The 20,198-nt window shown below is 43.5% G+C and overlaps 1 protein-coding gene across 1 annotated transcript; it reads right to left on the reverse strand.

Annotated features, from left to right (window-relative positions):
• Positions 1-405: 405 nt before the first annotated feature.
• Positions 406-19,902, reverse strand: SYT8 (synaptotagmin 8). Its single transcript, XM_033155013.1, has 9 exons — positions 19,690-19,902; positions 13,947-14,077; positions 11,639-11,799; positions 11,140-11,235; positions 9,860-10,027; positions 8,754-8,921; positions 2,950-3,067; positions 1,889-2,022; positions 406-834 (listed from the first exon to the last, which is right to left on the reverse strand). The coding sequence occupies exons 2-9, from the start codon at positions 14,053-14,055 to the stop codon at positions 601-603; spliced, it is 1,188 nt and encodes a 395-aa protein (XP_033010904.1). The 5' UTR covers positions 14,056-14,077; positions 19,690-19,902; the 3' UTR covers positions 406-600.
• Positions 19,903-20,198: the final 296 nt, after the last annotated feature.

The raw sequence follows: 20,198 nt of genomic DNA on the forward strand, positions 1-20,198 counted from the left end.
TGAAAAACCTGTCAAAAATACCTAACAGCAATGTTGAAAGGAGAATTTATTTGATTCTTTTGATTTAACCTGTCTCTTTTTATTTAGCAAGCTGTTTGTTTGTTTGTTTGTGTGTGTGTGTGTGTGTGTGTGTATGCGCACATGTGTGGGCATGTGTGGGTATGTTCCCTGAATTTTAAGATTTTTAACATGGGCAATGAGCAATGATTGCAAATATGTTTATAGGCCTGGTGGAAATTCCTGCTCCACACATGTCCGCACGTGGCCTTCTGCACATCCTGTTACCGGTAGTAGCACCACTTTAAATCCAAGCTAGAACAGCCTTGCGAATCTTGTGTGCTTCTCTTCATCATGATGAAACAGTGACTGCATTCCATGGTGACGGGTCGTAGATGCATAGATTCCCACTCATCCAAGATAAATATCCTTTAGAGTCTGAGTTCAAGCAAAGAGCGATCAATATTCTCCTTCAGAACACTTTTGACTAAGTTATCATGATGCTACACTGTGATTACTGCTACCAGCTGCTCCTTTGCACACTTTTCCTACCAACCAAGCACATTAGGGTTATGTTCTCCAGTGGAGAGGTTTGTTTTGTTCTTAGCTGTTTGGTAGTGGCAGCTTGAAGCGAGTCTTCAGTCCCAGGGTTTTGTCAATGTCTTCCACGGGCTGCAAGCTGTGCCACTGTGCCACAGGCCTGCGAGGATTGGCCAGCATATCTGACCAGTGGCGTAGTTGGTTGCCTGTTGCTCGGCAGCTGAGAAACAGCTTCCCAATCTGGTCATCTTTGGACACTTTGTCACGATCCCAGACAGAAATCACCAGGTCTACATTCTGGAAAGAAGACACAAAGCAATGAGATGAGAGGATAGAAAGAAGCAGGGGACAGTATGGAAGATTTGAGGAATATGTATTCTTTTCAGGAAGCATATTCCCAGTGTGGACCTCCAAGTACATTAAAGCAGTTTTAACAATGAGCGGTGAGAGCTTTATCACATTGCAGACACGATGTACCACATATCCTCCTCTTCCCATAAGGTTGCCTCTGTACTGTTATGCTTTCTAGATCAGGGATCAGGAACCTGTAGCCCTCTAACGCCCATCAACTCCAGCCAGTATGGCAAGAGGAACGATGGGAGTTGTAGTCCAGCAACATCTGGAGGGCCACAGGTTCCCCACCCCTGCTTTAGATGTTATAGTAGTGGCATGGAATTTATCTATTTGCACTACAGGAAATGTTTAAAGGCCACCATCACGTCATCAGTACCAGTTATCACCCAACTGTTCCAGGACGTTGGACATATCAGTTACCATCCAATTGTCAGCCCCAACCCAAAACAGGAAACAACTGTGTCATAAGGACCTGTGCCATTGGCCATGTCCCCATGGTGGTAGGCCTTTAAACTTTGCATCAATGCCATGGGTTGAATCCATGGGAAAGTAGTCCCCATGATGTTGCAGAAATCTAAAGGGCATCTCCTTTACATAGAAAGCTGTCTTGCCATTGGTCAGGCCCTAGGTCCATCTAGCTCAGTATGCTGATTGGCAGCAGCTCTTCAGAGTTTCATATGGGTCTGTCCTAGCCTGCATGCAAAGCAGATGCTCCACCACTGAGCTACAGCTTCGCACAATTAATGCAGGTGTTGTGTGGCTAGATATGAATATGGTGTTGAGATTCTTTTATTTGTAAGTTTTGTGTAAGTTTTCCCATGTGCAAAACAATTATTAGCCATTGGTAGAGAAGGAGAGGCTCAGTAACAGATATGCAATAGCAAGGACAGCTGTAGTCCTCTGCACAGGCAACAAGCAAAGATGTCTAGGTTAATGCTAATTCCCTAGAAACATGTGTCTGTCATGAAATGGTGCCCACTGGACAGAGGAAACATACCTGGATCAAGCTGAAGGGCACTTCAAAAACAAATGCCTCATTGAAGTAGGGATGTAATGTGTTTTTCTTTACACTTGTCTTCTTCTTCTTCCATTTCTTTTTGTTCAGAATAAGCTGCACTTTGACATAGGGATCTGGGATGGAGGAGGGAGAGGAGAAAGTCAGAAACTGTTGACAGTCTGAAGAAGGAATCTATATATTCCTACAACATAAGGGGGCTGTACTGAATAAGGTCTCTTTGTGAGGTCTTTATAAACCAAGTTAATTCAAAATGGAACCATTTCCCACAAGACCCCAACCTTACAAAGTGTTTCCTATCACCACATCCCAGGCTTTTGGACTTTCATCACACATCCTAACTCAGGAGCAGGGAACCTGTGGCTCTCCAGATGTTGCTGGACTCCAATGCCCATCAACCCCAGCCAACGCAGCAAGAGATGATGGGAGTTGTAGCCCAGCAACATCATACAAGTTTCCCCACCCCTCTCCTAGCTCCTTCATCGCCACTTAGCTTTGCCAGCAACTAGTGGTACAGTGTCTAGGACTCGGTGTTGGGTTTGGAGTGGGAACCCAGGTTCAAATCTCTTGCTCGTGAAACGTGCTGAATGGTCTTGTTGAGCCTTGGATGCAGCCTGTCCTTCCTTAAAGGGTCATCCTGAGACTAAACTGCTGTTCTGATATCCTTTGGAGGAGGCAGGGATAATTCCTTGCTAGTTTCTAAAAAATAAGACTCACTTAGATTTGACAGAGTTCCCTTATCTTAAGATGTGAATCTTTGCCCTAAAGTATTGTTCCAGCAGTGTGATCTGAATATCAGCAGCAGCAGACAAGCACATTCTCTGTCATGGCACAAGAGATAGGTATGCAGCTCTTATGATCAAGGCATCTTTCCTATTTTCAAGGGCAGTGGGAAGTCAGGGCTAGATAGCTGGCATGGTGTCCTCCAGGTTGTAGTAGGTCAAAGATGATCCTAGACTTTCAGACTTCATTTGATGGGCCCCTACATCTATTTCACACCCCTTCACTTTGAACAGTGAGCTCCAGCTATCTTTTCCCATTACCTGACAGGCCATGTGCATCCATCCGCTTGAGCTTTTTGGCTTCCAGGATGACCACAGTTAATTTGCTGGTGCTGGGAACATATCGGAGTGAGATACAAATCTCCCCAAGGCGCTCTTGCTGTTACAAGAAGAAAAAGGCAGGAAGAAGGAGGAAGATTAAACATAACATTTTACAACCCACTGACAAACTAAGAGCACAAACTGAAGGCCCACTTGTGGAGTGTCCAAGTCACAAAACTGCCTGGAAGTCATGATTACTGTCCTCCAAAGTCCTTTCCCTGACCTCAGAAGAAGATAGGACAGTTGTGACGAGACGGAGACGAAAGAAGGGCTCTCCAACTATGCACAGAGATTCTCTCCTCTCAAATCAAATTGATTATACTGGAGAATTGTTGCTGCTGCTTAGGAAGGGTATAACTTTCAGACTCCAGTTCCCCAAACTTGTTAATAAGAATAAGAAAAAGAATTTATTATTTGTACCCCGCCCATCTGGCTGGGTTTCCAGAGTGAGATTTAAGACATCAGTCATTAAAAACTTCCCTAAACAGGGCTGCCTTCAGATGTCTTCTAAACATCAGGTAGTTGTTTATCTCTTTGACATCTGATGGGAGGGTGTTCCACAGTGTGGGTGCCACTAGTGAGAAAGCCCTCTGCCTGGTTCCCTGTATCCTGGCTTCTCGCAGCGAGGGAACCACCAGAAAGCCCTCGGTGCTGGATCTCAGTAGAACATGGAGCCAAGCAAATGTGATGGAGGAGAACTATGATCAGATGTCTATACTTCAATATTTGTTTATTTGTTTTAAATCAGCCATTGGGTGTCGAACATTGATTGGAGCAATAGCACTGGAGAAGGGGTGCTTAACCCTCTTCCACACCATTTCCCCCTAATCTAAATGGACCCTCCTATGAATCTGTTATTAGCCATGCTAGGGGGGAAATTACAGGAAGGAGCCAAACATGTACTTGTCTCTATCCACTACCTCAGGGAGGGCTGATAGCAGTTTTGGCTAAGGGGGTGGTTTAGTTCTAGAAAATGTCATGGATTCCCCTTTGGCAGCACTACTAACTCTGATCAAAACTGGAGCAGCCCATGGCTATTTAAAAGTTGGGAGGGATCGCTCACATGACATCTGTATGGGCTGGAAACACTATTCAGTGTGGGCATTTAGAGAATAATACTGCTTCTGTTCTAAGGGCATGTACAAGCATACCTTTAAGGGGTGAAAAAAACAGGGGTTACCATATAGTTTTCTCCAACAGGATGAAAATGATTCTGCCCCCCTGTACTTCAGAGCAATTTGAATGCTGATTCAACCATCTGTCTTGTCATTCCCCACCCCCAGGCAAGAAGCCTGCCTGCCTATTATATCAATATTGTACCACCTGCTAATTTATTTGATGGAATGTTCTTTGATTGCTTTGATTTTACTTTATTTAAACAAACCACAATATATATTTTTAAGTTGAAACGCTTTCTTGGGAATATGGGTTTGTGATGTCACAGGAATCAACCAATAATCACCACTGTGCACAAGCTGCTTCTGCTACAGACCAAGAGAATCACCGTTCTCAGAATTTGATTCTAGAGGAAACAAGGACCCCTCCAGGCATCCTTTTTGTTGTGCATTGAGGATGAGATCAGGGTGTGATTCTGCTTTTAATGCTGTTTGCTCCTGTAAATGTTTTGCTTCATTTTCAAGCATGTAGCATAGCTTTCTGTTGGCATACAAGTAGCTTTTCACAGCAGAAAAAATCCATTTGGGGGTGGGGTGTCCCATTGTTGTTGTGATATAGTGGTACAGTGCCCCTCCAGATGGCAATACAGTCATACCTTGGTTTTCGAACAGAATGCGTTCTGAAAGTCCGTCCAACTTCCAAAATGTTCAGAAACCAAGGTGTGGCTTCCGATTGACTGTAGGAGTGTCCTGCAGCCAATCAGAAGCCTCAGAAGCTGCGCCAGATGTTCGGCTTCCGAGGCAAAGTTTGCAAACTGGAACACCTACTTCCAGGTTTGCGGCGTTTGAGTTCCAAGTTGTTCATGAAATAAGCTGTTCGAAAACCAAGGTACGACTGTACTGCAATAACATTGGGGAAGTATAATGGAACAACTGATAAACAGGAATGGCATGTGTATGGCCCAGTATAAACCCACCCCTAGTGGTCATGTTGCAGAATGCACCCACCCCCAAAACACAATGGTTTGTGAAAAGAGTACATTGGCCTCAGCTTTCTAATTATGTTAGGTCTTTGCACAACCTAATCTTATTTGCTATATTCATTGCTACGTAGTGCTCTCTAGACCAGGGATGGGGAACCCCAGGTCTGGGGTCAAATGTGACCCTCTAGTCCAGGGGTGGCCAACTCCTAAGAGACTGTGATCTACTTACAGAGTTAAAAACTGGCAGTGATCTACCCCTTTTGGGGGGGTTCAGGTAAAAGTTGTTGAGATTTTTGGGGAGAAGGAAATCTCTGTTTTTGGGTGGTGCAGGGCAAGAAAATTGAGTTTTTCTTAGGGGAGCCAAAGTTGTTGAGCTTCATTGGGGGAGCCAGAGATTTACCACAGACGTCCAGTGATCTACCAGTAGATCACGATCTACCTGTTGGATGTGCCTGCTCTAGTCTGTTTTATCTAGCCCTCAAGACTCTCACCAGAGCACTGCTCTTTGAGTGCTTTGGGCTGGCTGGAAAGTGTCCTTCAACTCTGACGATCCTGCTTGCTCGACAGGATGGAAGGGTGTGTGTGTGTGTGTGTGTGTGTGTGTGTGTGTAAACAAGGCTACTGTGCAAGGATAGCATTCATGTTTATTGTACTGCCCACTTTTGCCTCTGGCCCCAGCCACCATTGGTCTGTGGATCCCAGAAGGTTGCTCAGAAGGGAATGTGGCCCTTGGGCTGAATAACATTCCCAACTCTGCTCAAGAGGAATATACAAGTTCCACAGCTGTAATGAGAAAATAAGAATTGCCTTGCTAGGGCCAAGATACTATGAAACTCTTTTCTCTGCCTACAGTAGCTACCAGCCAGGAACCATGGGGAATTCACAAGCAGCACATGATCATTTTTTTCAATTAAAGCTTCCTTAGCCTTTCCTCAACGGTTCGGGATAATAAAGATGTGCTTCAGAAAGCCAGTGTGATTTCAGCCTTGCTTTTGCCCTCTGCTGTTCATTGTAAACGCCTTTGGCTATACACAATAAATTGTTTGATTGATTGATTGAGAAAGCCAGTTTTATCCTGAGGCACATTGGCATTTGCTATCACCAAACAATAGGGATTAATCATTGAAACTCAGTTGTCTGAAGGAATGTCATGAGCAATAGATGACATGACTGCTACTCTTTGGACAAAATGGTAAATGTTAATGAAACGCCTGTGGGCATTGCTTCTTACAACCCTTCAGAGTGCCTAATGTTCCACTGTTTGGGATACACCTATTCATGTTCACTTACTATAGATTAGTTATGTGTTAAATACAATTAAACTACATTTCATAGTCCGAAATAGTATGAATGCAGGATGCATGACCATGGCAGAGGTGGGGCATATGGACCCAGAGGGAAATAGCTACTCTAGGTTGATTCACGCATCCTGCTTACATCTGCCTCTGCATTCAATGGGCTACTTGCTGGCACATTCTCTCCCTTGTTGTTGGTATGCCCTTATTTAGCCCAAGGATGGAGAACCTGTGGCTCTCCAGATGTTGCATCATCTCCTACCATTGGCCATGCGCTGGCTGTGACTGACAGAAGCAGGAGCCAAACAACTTCTGGAGGGCCCCAGTGCACCATCCCTGATCTAGCCCTTCCTTGTTCCTCTATAGCTTCTACCGGTAGGCAGAGAACTATTGATAAGACAGTTCCCTCTAGAACGTACCAGTTCCTAGGAGTCACCTTGCTCCTGTGACTCAAAGGGACCTCAGATTGACTTTATATGGCCAGCTCAGCCTGTGGCAGGCACAGGTGTGTGTCAAGGAAGCTGTGCATTCTGGACAACTTCAGCTTGTCTGTATGTACTTAGGATTAATGAACAGGCTTTTCTTCCAGACTTCATCATCCAGATATACCAGATAAGACCAATATTAGCAGCACCGTTACAACTGAAAATGGCTCTCTGGCTATTTGTCTGAGCTAGAAGTGATCCAGTTGTCAATCTGGGCATTTCTTAATTAGTTAGTTCTATAACAGAATGAAAGCAGAAACGAGTTTTGTAAAAAAAAATATTTTGATTTAAATAAAAACTATATAGTGTGTGCCTGTTCCCAAACCCTTATGACAATAAGTAGCCGGATATAAAGTTAGAGCCTGGCTTTATCCCAGCAGCTTAAGCAGAAGAAATCTCTTGCTGCTGTTGGCAATCCTGCAGCCATGCAGACATTCCTTTTAACAACATCCATTCATTACATCCCCTTCCATGCTTGGCAAAGCCTCGTATTTAAAGAAACAGATTTGAAATATTATATAATACAGAAAAATACATAAACGTATGTACAGTCACTGAGCAACTTCTGTTTGTCCTCATATACTTAAAACTGATGGGTACACCCCTTTTTGACAAGGTATTTTAGAAAGTGTTTAACAGTTATAGCCTATGCTGCTTTGTTTCTGACCATAGCCTCTCCTTCACCCCTGGCTTTGCCTTGCATACTATTTTGCTGCCTCACAAAAGTTGAATATGCAGCAAACATGCTATGTCATACTTTGTTTTTCAAAACCTCTACAAAACAGAATGGAAAAAAGACTTTGGTTTTATCAGAACCAAAATTAGAATTGGTGTTTTGGCACACTGTTCTCAGACTGCAAAGGGTTTGCATTCCAACCCACAAAATTCAACATATGCCACCCTGCAAGTGGCAGAAATTATATAACTTCCAGTATGGCAAACTCCTTATATAATCAACTTATATAATGAAGCGTGTATAATTACAGCATTTTTTGATTGGACGTCATTGGTCAAATCAGTTGATATTGTGACTAAATGGATCCATTTGGCATTTTCTTTTCACAGAATTTCAAGCTAACAACATACCCTTTTTGTGATGTGATATTTTGATGGAAGAAGTTTCTTTATACTGTACATTGATGTGTGGGCTTGCTCCAGCAGGTTTTGCAAGGGCATGGGGGAATGAGCAATAACTCCCCTCTGAACATTGTGCAGCCTGGCCCTACGTTGCTGCTTCAGCTGGCACAGCAGAAGTGAAAACCTGTGCTAAACTAGCTAAATTGGCATCCTTGGCAAAGGCGGGTGTTGCTGCACAGCATAGGACTAAGTCACAACATCAAAAAGCACTGTTGTGTTGTCCATACCATGTTCAGAATCACAGAATTGCACCTATGCTATGCTAAGCCAACTACATAGGCTCCCAGCCTGTTTCCCAATTTATAATGCTGTTTTTGACCTTTAAAGCACTTCATGGCATAGGATAAGTGTGCTATCTCCTCTTGAACCTAATCAAACTTACAGATCTTCAGTAGAGGGCATCCTGTGTCTGCCTATCATCTAAGGACCTGAAAGGGCCTTCTCAGTGGTAGTATCCTACCTGTGGAACACTCTCCCCAGAAAGACTCACCTGCTGTTTGCTTTACTGTATTGTCGTTTCAGTGCCTGGCAAAGACTCCTTAAAATTATTTTGCAGAACTTTTTTATATGCAACTTTAACACCGCTTACCATTTTGTGCTGCTTTTACCACTGTGACGTTTAACTTATTTTATTTTATATTCACATTTTGTTTTATTATTTTTGGTAACCCACTCTGGGAGACACTTGCAATGCCCAGAGGATTTGCCACACTGCTTGATAATACCAACCTCCATCTTGCTGGCTGCAGTGAGCTCCTGCCATTGCTCAATGACATGCTGCAAATCAACATCACCAAGAGGGATCCTCGTCTCACCAATGATGTCATGCTTGGAGAAGCGGTTGAAATCGTACACCTGCATCACCAGTGTGGATTCCGCTATATCTGCCTGGGGTACCTGGCAAGGAAGAAAGAGGGAGAAAGCAAATTGATTTCCAGCTTTTTCCAGTAGGCCCAAATTGAAGACCTGCCTAAAGTTGTATGGTGGGTGTAGCCATCCAGATGCTGCTGAATCCCTAGCCTCTGGCCATGCTTGCTGGAGCTGATGGGAGTTGTAGTTCAGCAACATCTTGAGGACCAAAGGTTCCCCACAGCTATTTTATCGGTTTAATGCAAGAATTATTGTGTTTGATACAGGAATGTCATACTTCAGCATAACAATTTGGGCTGAAAGTCCACAGTGTATAGCACTTTCTCCAACAATGGACAGAAAGATAACCCAAGGAAGCTTATTAGCAGAGTATGATGGAAATAACTATCTACTGCCATTTGTTCACACCAACTGGTACTCAGCTCCTGCCACTGTGCCAACGTGGCACCAACCTGCCTCCCACTTCACCCCTGACCCTCTCAGGAACAGGCCATGACCCCAGTGTTGGGAAGCCAAGTAAGCAATGCCACCCTGCCCTGCCTATTGTCTGGTGGAAGACACTATGCTTGCTATCACTTGAGCTAGGGATATTAGTCTCAACGTGACAATTTGCTGGCCATTTGTTTTTGTTGTTCAGTCGTGTCTGACTCTTGGTGACCCCATGGACCAGAGCACGCCTATCTTTCACTGCCTCCCGCAGTTTGGCCAAACTCATGCTAGTTGCTTCAAGAACACTGTCCAACCATCTTATCCTCTGTCGTCCCCTTCTCCTTGTGGCCATTTAAGGGGGTGTAATCTCACTCAAGTCAATTAAACTACACCAGATTGGTAATGTTGATTTTTTTCTTTTTACCCAAAGTCTTCTAATTGATTTTCTGCATAATATAAACAAATCTACACACTGCAATGCTAAAATGGATATAAGTGGAGCAATGAACTGATTGATAGAGGTGACTACCTCCTACCTTAAAAACAAAGCTCTCGTTGAAAACAGGGTTCAGTGTCTTACGGTAAACCTTTGTCTCATACTTCTTCCTCATATCAGATGTCAAGTAGGCAATCACATAGGGATCAGAAGTGCCTCCGCTGTCCATAGCCTTAAGATCTGCCGCCTGCTTCACTCCAACCTTCATCTTAAAGAGAATCAACACCAAAGCATTTAACATCATAGAATGGCTTACATACCCTTGGACACTGCAGAAATAGGATACAGCTGGAGTGGGGAAACCAAGGCTACATATGGTATGGAAAAGCAGGAAAGTTAGAAAAAACTGCTCAGAGTTGCAGAAGATAGGAAGGAATCAGATGAAAAAATTGCTATTAGGACGTATAACTGACGTAAACTATGGTGTCATGGATTGGCTGGATGCAAAGGAGTGGGGGGAGGCACCAGCTGGTGAACCCCCAAGGGAACCCCATGGGGAAGAAGGCTCAGAGTCTGGAGATTGGTGGTGGGATGACAATGCATGGTCAGAGGGAGAAGAGGGAGCAGACTGGGAAGAGGAAGAGGTGTCAGAAGCTGAAAAGAAAACAGGGTTTAGTGAGCAGGAAGAGGCTGTGGCAGATGGCAACCCAGAATCAGAGGCAGAAGTGGAGGCAGCCAAGAGGCAGAGATGAGGCAGGCTGCTAAAGAAGACATGGAGTCTCCCCCTCCTGCTGCAACCAGCTCCCCTCCCTTCTGGACTCCCAGAACCTGAAGAGGTATGAAGAGGGTGGAGCAAAGAGAGACAAGATGATGGAGCCTTAGGCTGCTGCGGAAGGAACCAGGAGAGGAAGAGACTTAGAGAGTGGTGGGCAGGTGGGGACCTTCAATCCTCACAACTGCTTCATTGGGAAAAGACCTACTGGGAAGGGTTGCTATGACCACTAGGATTGGGTTGTTTTGAATAAGGAGTTAACCTCACTGACATCAAGTGCTTATTGTTTTATTGCTGAGTTCCGGACTCCAGCTTTGAACATATGGGCTGGGTGAGAATGAAAGAAGGTCAGCTATACTGACAATGGCTGGGACTCCCAGGAAAGGCAGCTGAGGAGCAGTGCCATTAGGGTGTTTCTCTAGCATGAAATCTCCCTACTACCATTTTAGGATTGCTCTGTTGTGGAGTGGGGGGGGATATAAATCTGGTTATGTGAAAATGAAAGATTTTGAATGCTGGAAGGAGGGGGAAAGGAAGAGGTTGTGATAATACAGCTTTATAATAAAAGAGGGTCACAAATATTTCACCCTGGGATTTGAGAATCATACCTCCTGGCTACGGAAGTCATACTCCAGAGAATATTGCAGCTGTCCTCGTTTCTCATTCTGCAGTCCACCCTCCAGGTCGTCGATATCAGGTTGGATCTATTGTCAAGACAGCAGCACCCTCTCTTTATGGACAATTTTAAGACAGAAGAGGCAGTTTGCTAAGCACATTGTACCTCTCTATATTCACTTGGAGGCAAAATATCAGTTTAAAATCCATAGTTTATACATTAATGGTACCAATCAAAAATATACCGTAGTTGCTGTGAGTGAGCATTAAGGAACAGCCATTTTGGAACCAAGTAGTGAAAACTAGAGTGGCAATAGCAATAGCAAACGCAAACAAACCAAACAAGTAGACTGCTCTTTCAAGTTGGCTTTCCCCAAATATCAAGCTCTGACAAGATCTCTTAAGTTTTCTTAATTCGCCCCACACCAACTTGCCTCTGCTTTGTGCCTAGCATAGCCCACCAGGGAACAATGGGGCAGCAATAAGACCTACCAGAGTGGCTTGGGTGGGTGAGCCATTGGTGCTGGGAAAGGCGACTTTCTCTTTCTTCTTGCGTTTCTTCCTACAACAACAGCACTTGATGATGCAGATGAGTAAGAGGAGGAGGACCAGGCCCACTGCAACAGCAATAGCTATGAGAGCCCATCTGGGTACTGTTCCAGCATTGGGAGAAAGAAAGAAAGAAAGAAAGAAAGAAAGAAAGAAGAAAGAAAGAAAGAAGAAAAGAAAGAAAGAAAAGAAAAGAAAGAAAGAAAGAAAGAAAGAAAGAAAGAAAGGTGCTCTCTTACTTTCTGTGTAATGCACATTAATATAGCATCCTTGCCCAAAAGCAATATTTGCATTCACATCTTAGATTAGCAAGCAGCCTCTTTGCCCTTTCCTTCACATCATGAGCAAACAAGCCAGGAAGTCTTAAATTAACCATGGTTTACTGTTTCATCTGAAGCTGGAAACCATAGCTTCCTCATTCAGAACAAGCCAGGATGTTGAACCATGGTTTGAAGTTGACTTAATATGTTAGCTTGTTCCAAAACTGATAACCATGGTTTCCAAATCAGGACAAAATGGGAAAGTATGATTAAGAGACTTCCTGGTTTAATTGTGCACAAACAACAGGCTTTTTCATACCTTTGTTTATTAAGCCAAGATATGCTCATCCAAATGCAGTCAATATCTTTGGGAATTCTAGTATCACCTCCTAACAGCAAGCAAATTATTTCATTCATTTCATTTCACTTACTGGCTTATATCCTTCTGCTTTTAGGTCCTGCAAAAAGCAGCAACTAGCAAACAACTCAATTAACACAATTTATCAGAATAATCAATATAAAATGGCAAATTATAAATTGATCAGATAGGAATGTTGAAAGCCAAGCCTTTACAGTCCTATCCATATAGCCACCAGGAAAATAGAAACTATTTTTTATGGTGCTTTTGTGTATCCTTTTAATTTCTGCACTTCTTCAAGGGGGGGAAAACCCAGTTCCTGAGCTAATCCCTTTTGTTTTTAATTCTTGTAATGATAACCACCAGGTGGCATAGTTACTCCCCATGCTAGTTCCCCTTAGAGGAAACTGTTCTGGGAGAAGTAGAGGAAATTCATTTGTGCAAAATGTGTAATGCAGTCTCCCTCACGAAAACAGCCAAATAATTTCTTCTCCCACTTTATGTTGTCAAAGTCAGTTTGTAAGAGACTGAAAAGGAAATGGAAAGAAACCAACCAATGGGAACACAGTGGTGGCCATAGCTTATTAATGGCTATCAGTGATTTGTATGTTCAACTTTACTGTGAGCTTAGTCACATTTACCGGTATCTTTCCTCTGCTCTTTCCAGGCAAGGTCCACAATTTAAAGTTCTGTGTCCAAGCATTGGGGATTTTTTTTCGCTCTGTAGCTTTCCCTGTTAAAACTCACTCTCTAAAGCTGAATTGGAGCAAATGGCAATCCACAGAAAATCCAAATTGCCATTTGATGCCCTCAGCTTTAAATAGTGGGTTTTTGCAGGGAAAGCTCTGGGACCAAAAAAAAGAAAAAGAAAAAAGAGAGAGCTTTAAAGTATGGACCTGTGTCTGGAAAGGCAGGGCAAAAGGTAAGTGTGGATAACACCTGTGTCTCTTCTTGCCAAACATCTTCTATTTTTTTTCTTTTTAGATGATAACATCACAATTCTCTTTATTATTCTTATTTGGTACCTCACATACTTTCAGGGAAATGGGGAGAAGGCATGAGGGAAGAGAAGTGAAAAGAGTGAAGATGAGGCAGGAATCTGACCATCTGAAGGGTTCAAGTTGTCAATAACTCCTGAGGCAAAATGTTACACAATGATCAGCTGCACAACAACCATTGAAGTGAACAGAAGCTGCTCAAGAACACATTGAGTAACTCCTATTCATTTCAATTGAGCTTGTGGAGAAGATTTTCCTCTTCTTGTATTCTTGTATTGTGTGCAGACCTACACAAAATGGTACTCCATTGTTAAGTGCCTCGAGAGCAAATATAGCAAGTCAATGTAGAGAGGAATGGGGTGGATTTGCCGATGCTGAGTTGGTTTGAACTAGCCAACGGAATTACTGTCCTTATGGGCTACAGTGAATTTCCTTAATGAGCTGTACAACGTGCAGAAGTTCTGGAAAAAGTCAAGTGAATTTCAGATAAAGCATGTACACATACTTTGGAAGCTAAAACAGAGGAAACAACGACTCTAACTTATAAAGTCAAAGTGAGGCCCATGACAAGGGCTTTCAGCAATCCTTTAAACATCACATTTGAATCCACTCCATCCACCCTTTCATGCACTCACATGGAATTTTGTTAAGAAATTCTTCAATGATGCTCGGCTGAGTAGTTGCCACGGCAGTGGTTGCCGTAAGGTTACTGGGGCTGCTGGGTGTAGTGCTGGTATTAGACATTGTTCTGGCTCAGGAAAGCAAGCTGGAAAAACAAATGGAATAGTTATTTCCTTAAAAAAGTTTATGGTCTTCCAACCTCACCTATGCAGGTTACAGTTCATAACAAGGGCCTAATTTGAACCAGAATTCAGAAGGCATTTTTAATACCACCTCCTTAAGAAAAGAAAAAAACAAGTACCACAAACAATCATTTTGTAGCTACACCTAGCTTTCTAAAGTGTGAAGTAATCATAGAAATCTCCTCCTCTGAGCATGTGCAGAGTGGAGGGGCGCCATCCTAAGATCCAGTAAGGGAGGAATAAGCAGATTATCTCTTGTGGAAGACTCATTTGTCCCCTTTCCTGATGCACCCCAAAATGGCACACCCCAACAGAATGTATGTATTTCTTTGAACTGATTTAACTGGTAAATTACGGTATATTGATGGAAGTGGGAATATTTCCAAATTTGAGAAGGGGACTTTTAAAATATGGGTTTTTTCATTATTTTCACATTACTTAGCCAAGTTCTAGCTAATAATACACAAGGAACGAGTAAGACACATGGACTTTTCCCTTCCCTTCTACCTGCCTGCATATTGCCTGTTACCTATTCTGTAATCAGAACAAGGTGTGAAACTCAAACTCCGCCCTGGGAACACACTCACAAGAGGCACGTCAAATCAGGGCGGCAGATGAGTCAATGTATTTGCTTATTTATCTTGGCTCCTGTCCCGCACCCACTCATACTGAGAGTTAACATTTCTGTAAGCGAGCAAGAAACACAGCTGGAAATAGCAAGCCATGCTTTCCAATCAATGGAAAGATGGTTTTTAAAAACAACATTCCTTACTGGAGATTGCCTCTTCAACTTTCTTTTCAGCAGGTGAAGATTTTAAAAAATTGTAAACACAGATCGTGAGCATTGTACACACCATCCATTTGGGCTTGCCCTATGTCTAAGGTTGACACCTTTTTCTTGATAGATGCTCTGTGCTAGGGTTGGAGACCCTGTAGCCCTCTGAACGTTGCTGGACTACAACTTCCATTATCCATTGTCTATGCTGGCTAGGGCTGATGGGAGCTGGAGTCCAACAACACCTGGAGGGCCACAGGTTAGCTGCCCCTGCAGTATGGCCTCCAGAATGCTCCTACGTATTCATAACTGCATGAAACAGACATGATCATCAGCAAGTTCAGCTTCACTCATGATAGTGAAAAGCTGATGTTTCCAGGCTTCTCGCTAGCATAACATTACTAAGTACACAGGGACTATCCTTGACAGGCCCAGCCCAAGACATTTTGTTGCCTGAGGCATAGAACAAGATGGTGCTTCCTCCCCTTGAAATGTATTAGACATCCAGAAGGTTAAAAAACAGAAGGGAAAGAAGCCAAATCACAAGAGACTACGCATTACATGTGATTCATTTAAGCCCAGCAGCCACAGACTGCATTGGCTTCCACTTTTGGCCAGGATGGGAGGGGGGGGGGGGTTCAGAAAAGAACTGTGCTGACCCAGGTTTGACCTAATATAAGCAAAGGGGTTTCTTTTGCCAGAGTCTGGATACACAGTCTTAGCTCATCTGATCCACAGACTACAATGTATTCTAGCAGCTGGGTTTGTTTCCAAAGCATCATCCACTAAAATAAGTAGGGACCAAGTGCTAAAAATCAGCCAGGATGTGTTAAGAGAAGGAAAAAAGGACCAGTGGGTGGCTTAAACCTATTCCTTTCATACTAGTGGAGGCAAATACACACCATAACTCACAGGCTTTTAAATCAGTCCCAAAGGCTGTGGGGCTGCCTCTGGAACCATCAGCTGCAGAAACCTGGCCCCATTCACTAATGCCTTCCTGAGGTGCATAAGTGTGTAAAGGGTTTTTTCTCTTCACCCATGACTTCAGACCACTGCTCCCCTGCCTCTCACCCATCTTTCCACTCACTTCAGTTGTGGGCTGAATTTTATTTCCCCAAACCCTATCCAGTCTTCTTGCATTTCAGGCACACTCCAGGATAGGCAGTGTCTTGATTCCTAGTTCTTAGCTGCAGTATTTCACTATCCAAGCCAATATAATATAATATATGCATATGCATATAGATCTAAGTCTGTCCCCCAAGTTTCCCAGTAATGCGACTTGGATGCAGCTCTGTTTGGATCATTATTCTCACCACTACAGCAGATACCTTTACTGCCACTCCACCACAGACAGAAGTGGTAGTTGGTCCCTGGGCCCTGTCCCTCCCCCTTGAAAAAAATACTTGGGCCTTTGGGACAGTGCTGTTCACCACTTCCACTATAAGAAAATGTGACTTGTTTCCCCTCTGACTATGTAACAAAGCACATCTTTGAAACTGAACTGTGTGTTTTGCTCTGGTGGAGGTAGTTGGAAATAATGATCTGTAAGGGCACAAACTGTGGGAGGCAGTGAAAGATAGGCGTGCCTGGAGTGCTCTGGTCCACAGGGTCATGAAGAGTCGGACACGACTGAACAACAACAACAAAGGGCACAACTCCCAACACATATTTGTACCTCTCCATCCCTGGGGAATAGGGGAAACTCTCAAAGGATATTGTACACTGTGAAGAACCAAAATAAACAACTTTTAGTGTTAACAAGAGCAGATAGCAACCAGAACAAAAATGCACCAAGAATGCACATTTTTATATGTATTGTGATTCCCCAAGATAAGGCACGCTATACTCCTAAATAATACAGCCTATATAATAATAGCCATATAATACTAATAATATCCTATGCAATAATAGCAAACTCAGAGAAGGGTGGATTCCTATGTAACCTAAATGGCAGCAGAGGGAGGTATCAGGAGGCTCAGAGAAACCTTAAGGAAGTATAAAAAATGGAAAACCCTAAGGCAGGGGATGGGCAGACCCCCAAAACACCCAATGGGTACTGAACATGTTCAATAGCCACAGAATGCTGACTAATTGTTGCAGGAGTGGGCAGAAAGGAGTATCCTTGGAAAGGGCTTGCGAGTTAATTGCAGTAGTAGCTGGCGGGGCTGTGCAGGCTGCATCGCTTTACTGACTTCTTAGTACCGCACATCACTGCCAGTTACTGAGAGGGAGGGGGGGGCAATGCAGCAGCAGAGTCATTCCAGTGCTCCCCACACTGTGCCCTGCACCATGCTGAGCTGGGCTCCCTGCCTTGCCCTGCCTTACCCCATGCCCTCCCAGTAACTGGCAGTGACTTGCAGAATTGCAAAATGAGTCAAGCAACACAGCCACACCTGCGCAAATGCTACTGTCTGGTTAGAACCCCAAACTGGACAACTCCTCACTGAAATGTTTTGTGGCAGTTCTCACTTTTTGAATCTATTATCTACCTAATCTTCTGCTCTCCATTTTATACTCTGGCATCCCCGTACTGCCTTAAGGGCAATTTTTGTCCCTCTGCTGTTGCCTTTCATCCGGTGGCAAGGCAGCAGCAGCAGCCATCAGCCCTGCTGCACCAGCTTGGTGGAAATTCCTTAACATGTCCCAAGAGCACCTCGCCGTAGACTTTTGGTGGTTGAGATGAGAACAAGAATGGAGAGGAAGCCAGCCTCTGCAGCTCCTGCTCTGACATTGTGAGGTCTCTAGAAACAGTGTCACTATAATGGAAGAGCAATAACAGGTGTGAGTAGGGCATTCTAGGGCAGGGATGGTGAAGCCCACCAGGTGCTTTTGAACTCCAATTCCATCAGCCCGAGCCAGCATGGTCATGGATGACGGCAGTTGCAGGTGCAGGTTGCCAATTCCGTAGGGGAACAGCAACATACAGCTCTGGCTAGCCCAAACCCACTTGCTTGAATAGGCTGTAGCTTTAGCTGCTGAAGCTCAAACAGAAGCTTTTGCTTCAGTGATTCTATCTCTGGGTAGTACTGAAATGTAAGAGCGTTTACATCTGACGGTGGGTAACAAGTGCATGAAAATGTCCTTTCCAATGAAATATTGATTGCACATTACTCTATGAGGCGCTGTGAAAGATCAGAAATGAATGTGCCCCCATTAAACATGCCACTATTAAACAAAGCAGAAAATTGTTTTCTAATATAATTCTCCTCCCAGGCCTGGAGAAGATGCACAGGCTGGAAGAAGACATTAATTTCTAAGAGAGTGCTGAAGGTGGTATGACAGATGCATCATTTTTGATAGTATGCACACTCATTCGTTTTGGTTCAAACAGATTTCACTTGACTGTGAACTGCCCTCATTCTCCAAATTCCATAGAAATAACTTGATGTTGTCAGCAAAGTTGGCCACCTCACTGTTCAAGTCTAACTCTAGGTTTATGAACAAGTTAGAAAGCACTGGTTCCACTGATCCTTTGGAGCCCTACTTCTTACATACCACCATTCTGAAAACTAACAATTTATTTCTACTTCCTGCTTCCTGTAGCCAGTTACACTTCTATAAGAGGACCCCCTACTCTTATGCCATGGCAACTAAGCTGACTCAGGAGACTTTTCTGAGATGCAGTATCTTCCATTCCTGTTCCAAATGTTTCTTGACACTCTCAGAATGCTAAAAGTTTGGTGAGGACAGGAGGGTTACTTTTGCAGAAGCCATGATGATGTTTCTTCAGGAAGAATTGTGCTTCTGTACTTGGTAATTTTGGGACGCGGGTGGAGCTGTGGGTTAATCCACAGAGCCTGGGGCTTGCCGATCAGAAGGTTGGCGGTTCGAATCCCCGCGACGGGGTGAGCTCCTGTTGCTCGGTCCCTGCTCCTGCCAACCTAGCAGTTCGAAAGCATGTCAAAGTGCAAGTAGATAAATATGTACCACTCCAGCAGGAAGGTAAACGGCATTTCCATGCACTGCTCTGGTTCGCCAGAAGCAGCTTTGTCATGCTGGCCACATGACCCGGAAGCTGTACGCTGGCTCCCTCAGCCAGTAAAGCGAGATGAGCGCCGCAACCCCAGAGTCATCTGTGACTGGACCTAATGGTCATGGGTCCCTTTACCCTTTACTTGGTAATTTTAACTCTAAAAATTTAGAGTTTTTTTCATAGCAGATAACTGGGCTATAATTTCCTGGATCCTCCCACCTATGGACCCTTAAAAAACACCTGGGATTACATTTCCTTCAGTTGGCTTCACCACAAATCACCTTCAGTCTTAAAAGGCAGGAAACTATTACAAGTTGAAACAGTTACAGTTACTCTTGTACGAAAACCGATCAGAGATCTCAAGGGAATTAGAAACGAGCTGCTGCAGAAATCCATTTTTTTCAAAAAACAAAACAAAACAACAACCATAGGCAGCTCCTAAGCATACAGATGATGACATTTTAGGAGGCTGGGGAGTCACACATCTGCCTAAGCCACCAAATAATTAACAAATACATGGGAAATCATCTTCACATCCACTTAATTCCTTTGCAATATTGGTTGCATTCATACAACAATGCCAATTTGAGCTTCACTTCTGAAATCCAGAAAGGGGGCCGGTATGTAACGCATATCTTAAATCCTCAGAATACATTTCTTGGTGTACCGGTATTTTGTTTTTCAAAAATAATTTGTAATATATAATTCCTTTAAAAAAATACCCCCAACCCTGTGTGCAATAACTTTACAGCCATCAAGGTAAGGCAGACAGCTTTGATTTTTTTTTAATGCAAGTATTAATTGGAAACAGAAGCAAGACCACTTACTTTTTTAAGTTTCTCTTCATCATAGCTTAACAGAATCCTTCTTCCTGGTGTTTAGCCATTCCTCTTCCTATCTCCGAGCTTGAATGGAGCACATTGTGGCAAAACTTGTTGACCCTCAACTCAATGCACTGAATTTAATCCCCAACCGCAGGAATTGGCTACCTTTTCTGTGTAAAGCAGAAGCTAAACCAGAAATTCTTCTTTGTTAGCTGAGAAACCAGAAAGCTGATAGGAATGGCTCTGGTCAGCTCCACCTCAGTTGTTAAACTACCGGTATGTACCTTTACACAGGAACTCTGGGCACTCCCCAGTGAGATGTTAATATTATAACATACTGCATAAACTTGAGTTAATGGGCATCTGCATTCATGTGTTAGTTTGCATCAATGGAAAAGGACCTGCTGGAGGGGGAAAGTTAGTCTTTAGAGTTTAATATTTTCTTGAGTTTCCACTGCTTTCTGTTACAGGTCTTTTTTGAAACTGATTGCAGATTGGATGGGAGAAGGAAC

The sequence above is a fragment of the Lacerta agilis genome, chromosome 1, assembly GCF_009819535.1.
Source record: "Lacerta agilis isolate rLacAgi1 chromosome 1, rLacAgi1.pri, whole genome shotgun sequence".
Classification (NCBI taxonomy): Eukaryota; Metazoa; Chordata; class Lepidosauria; order Squamata; family Lacertidae; genus Lacerta; species Lacerta agilis.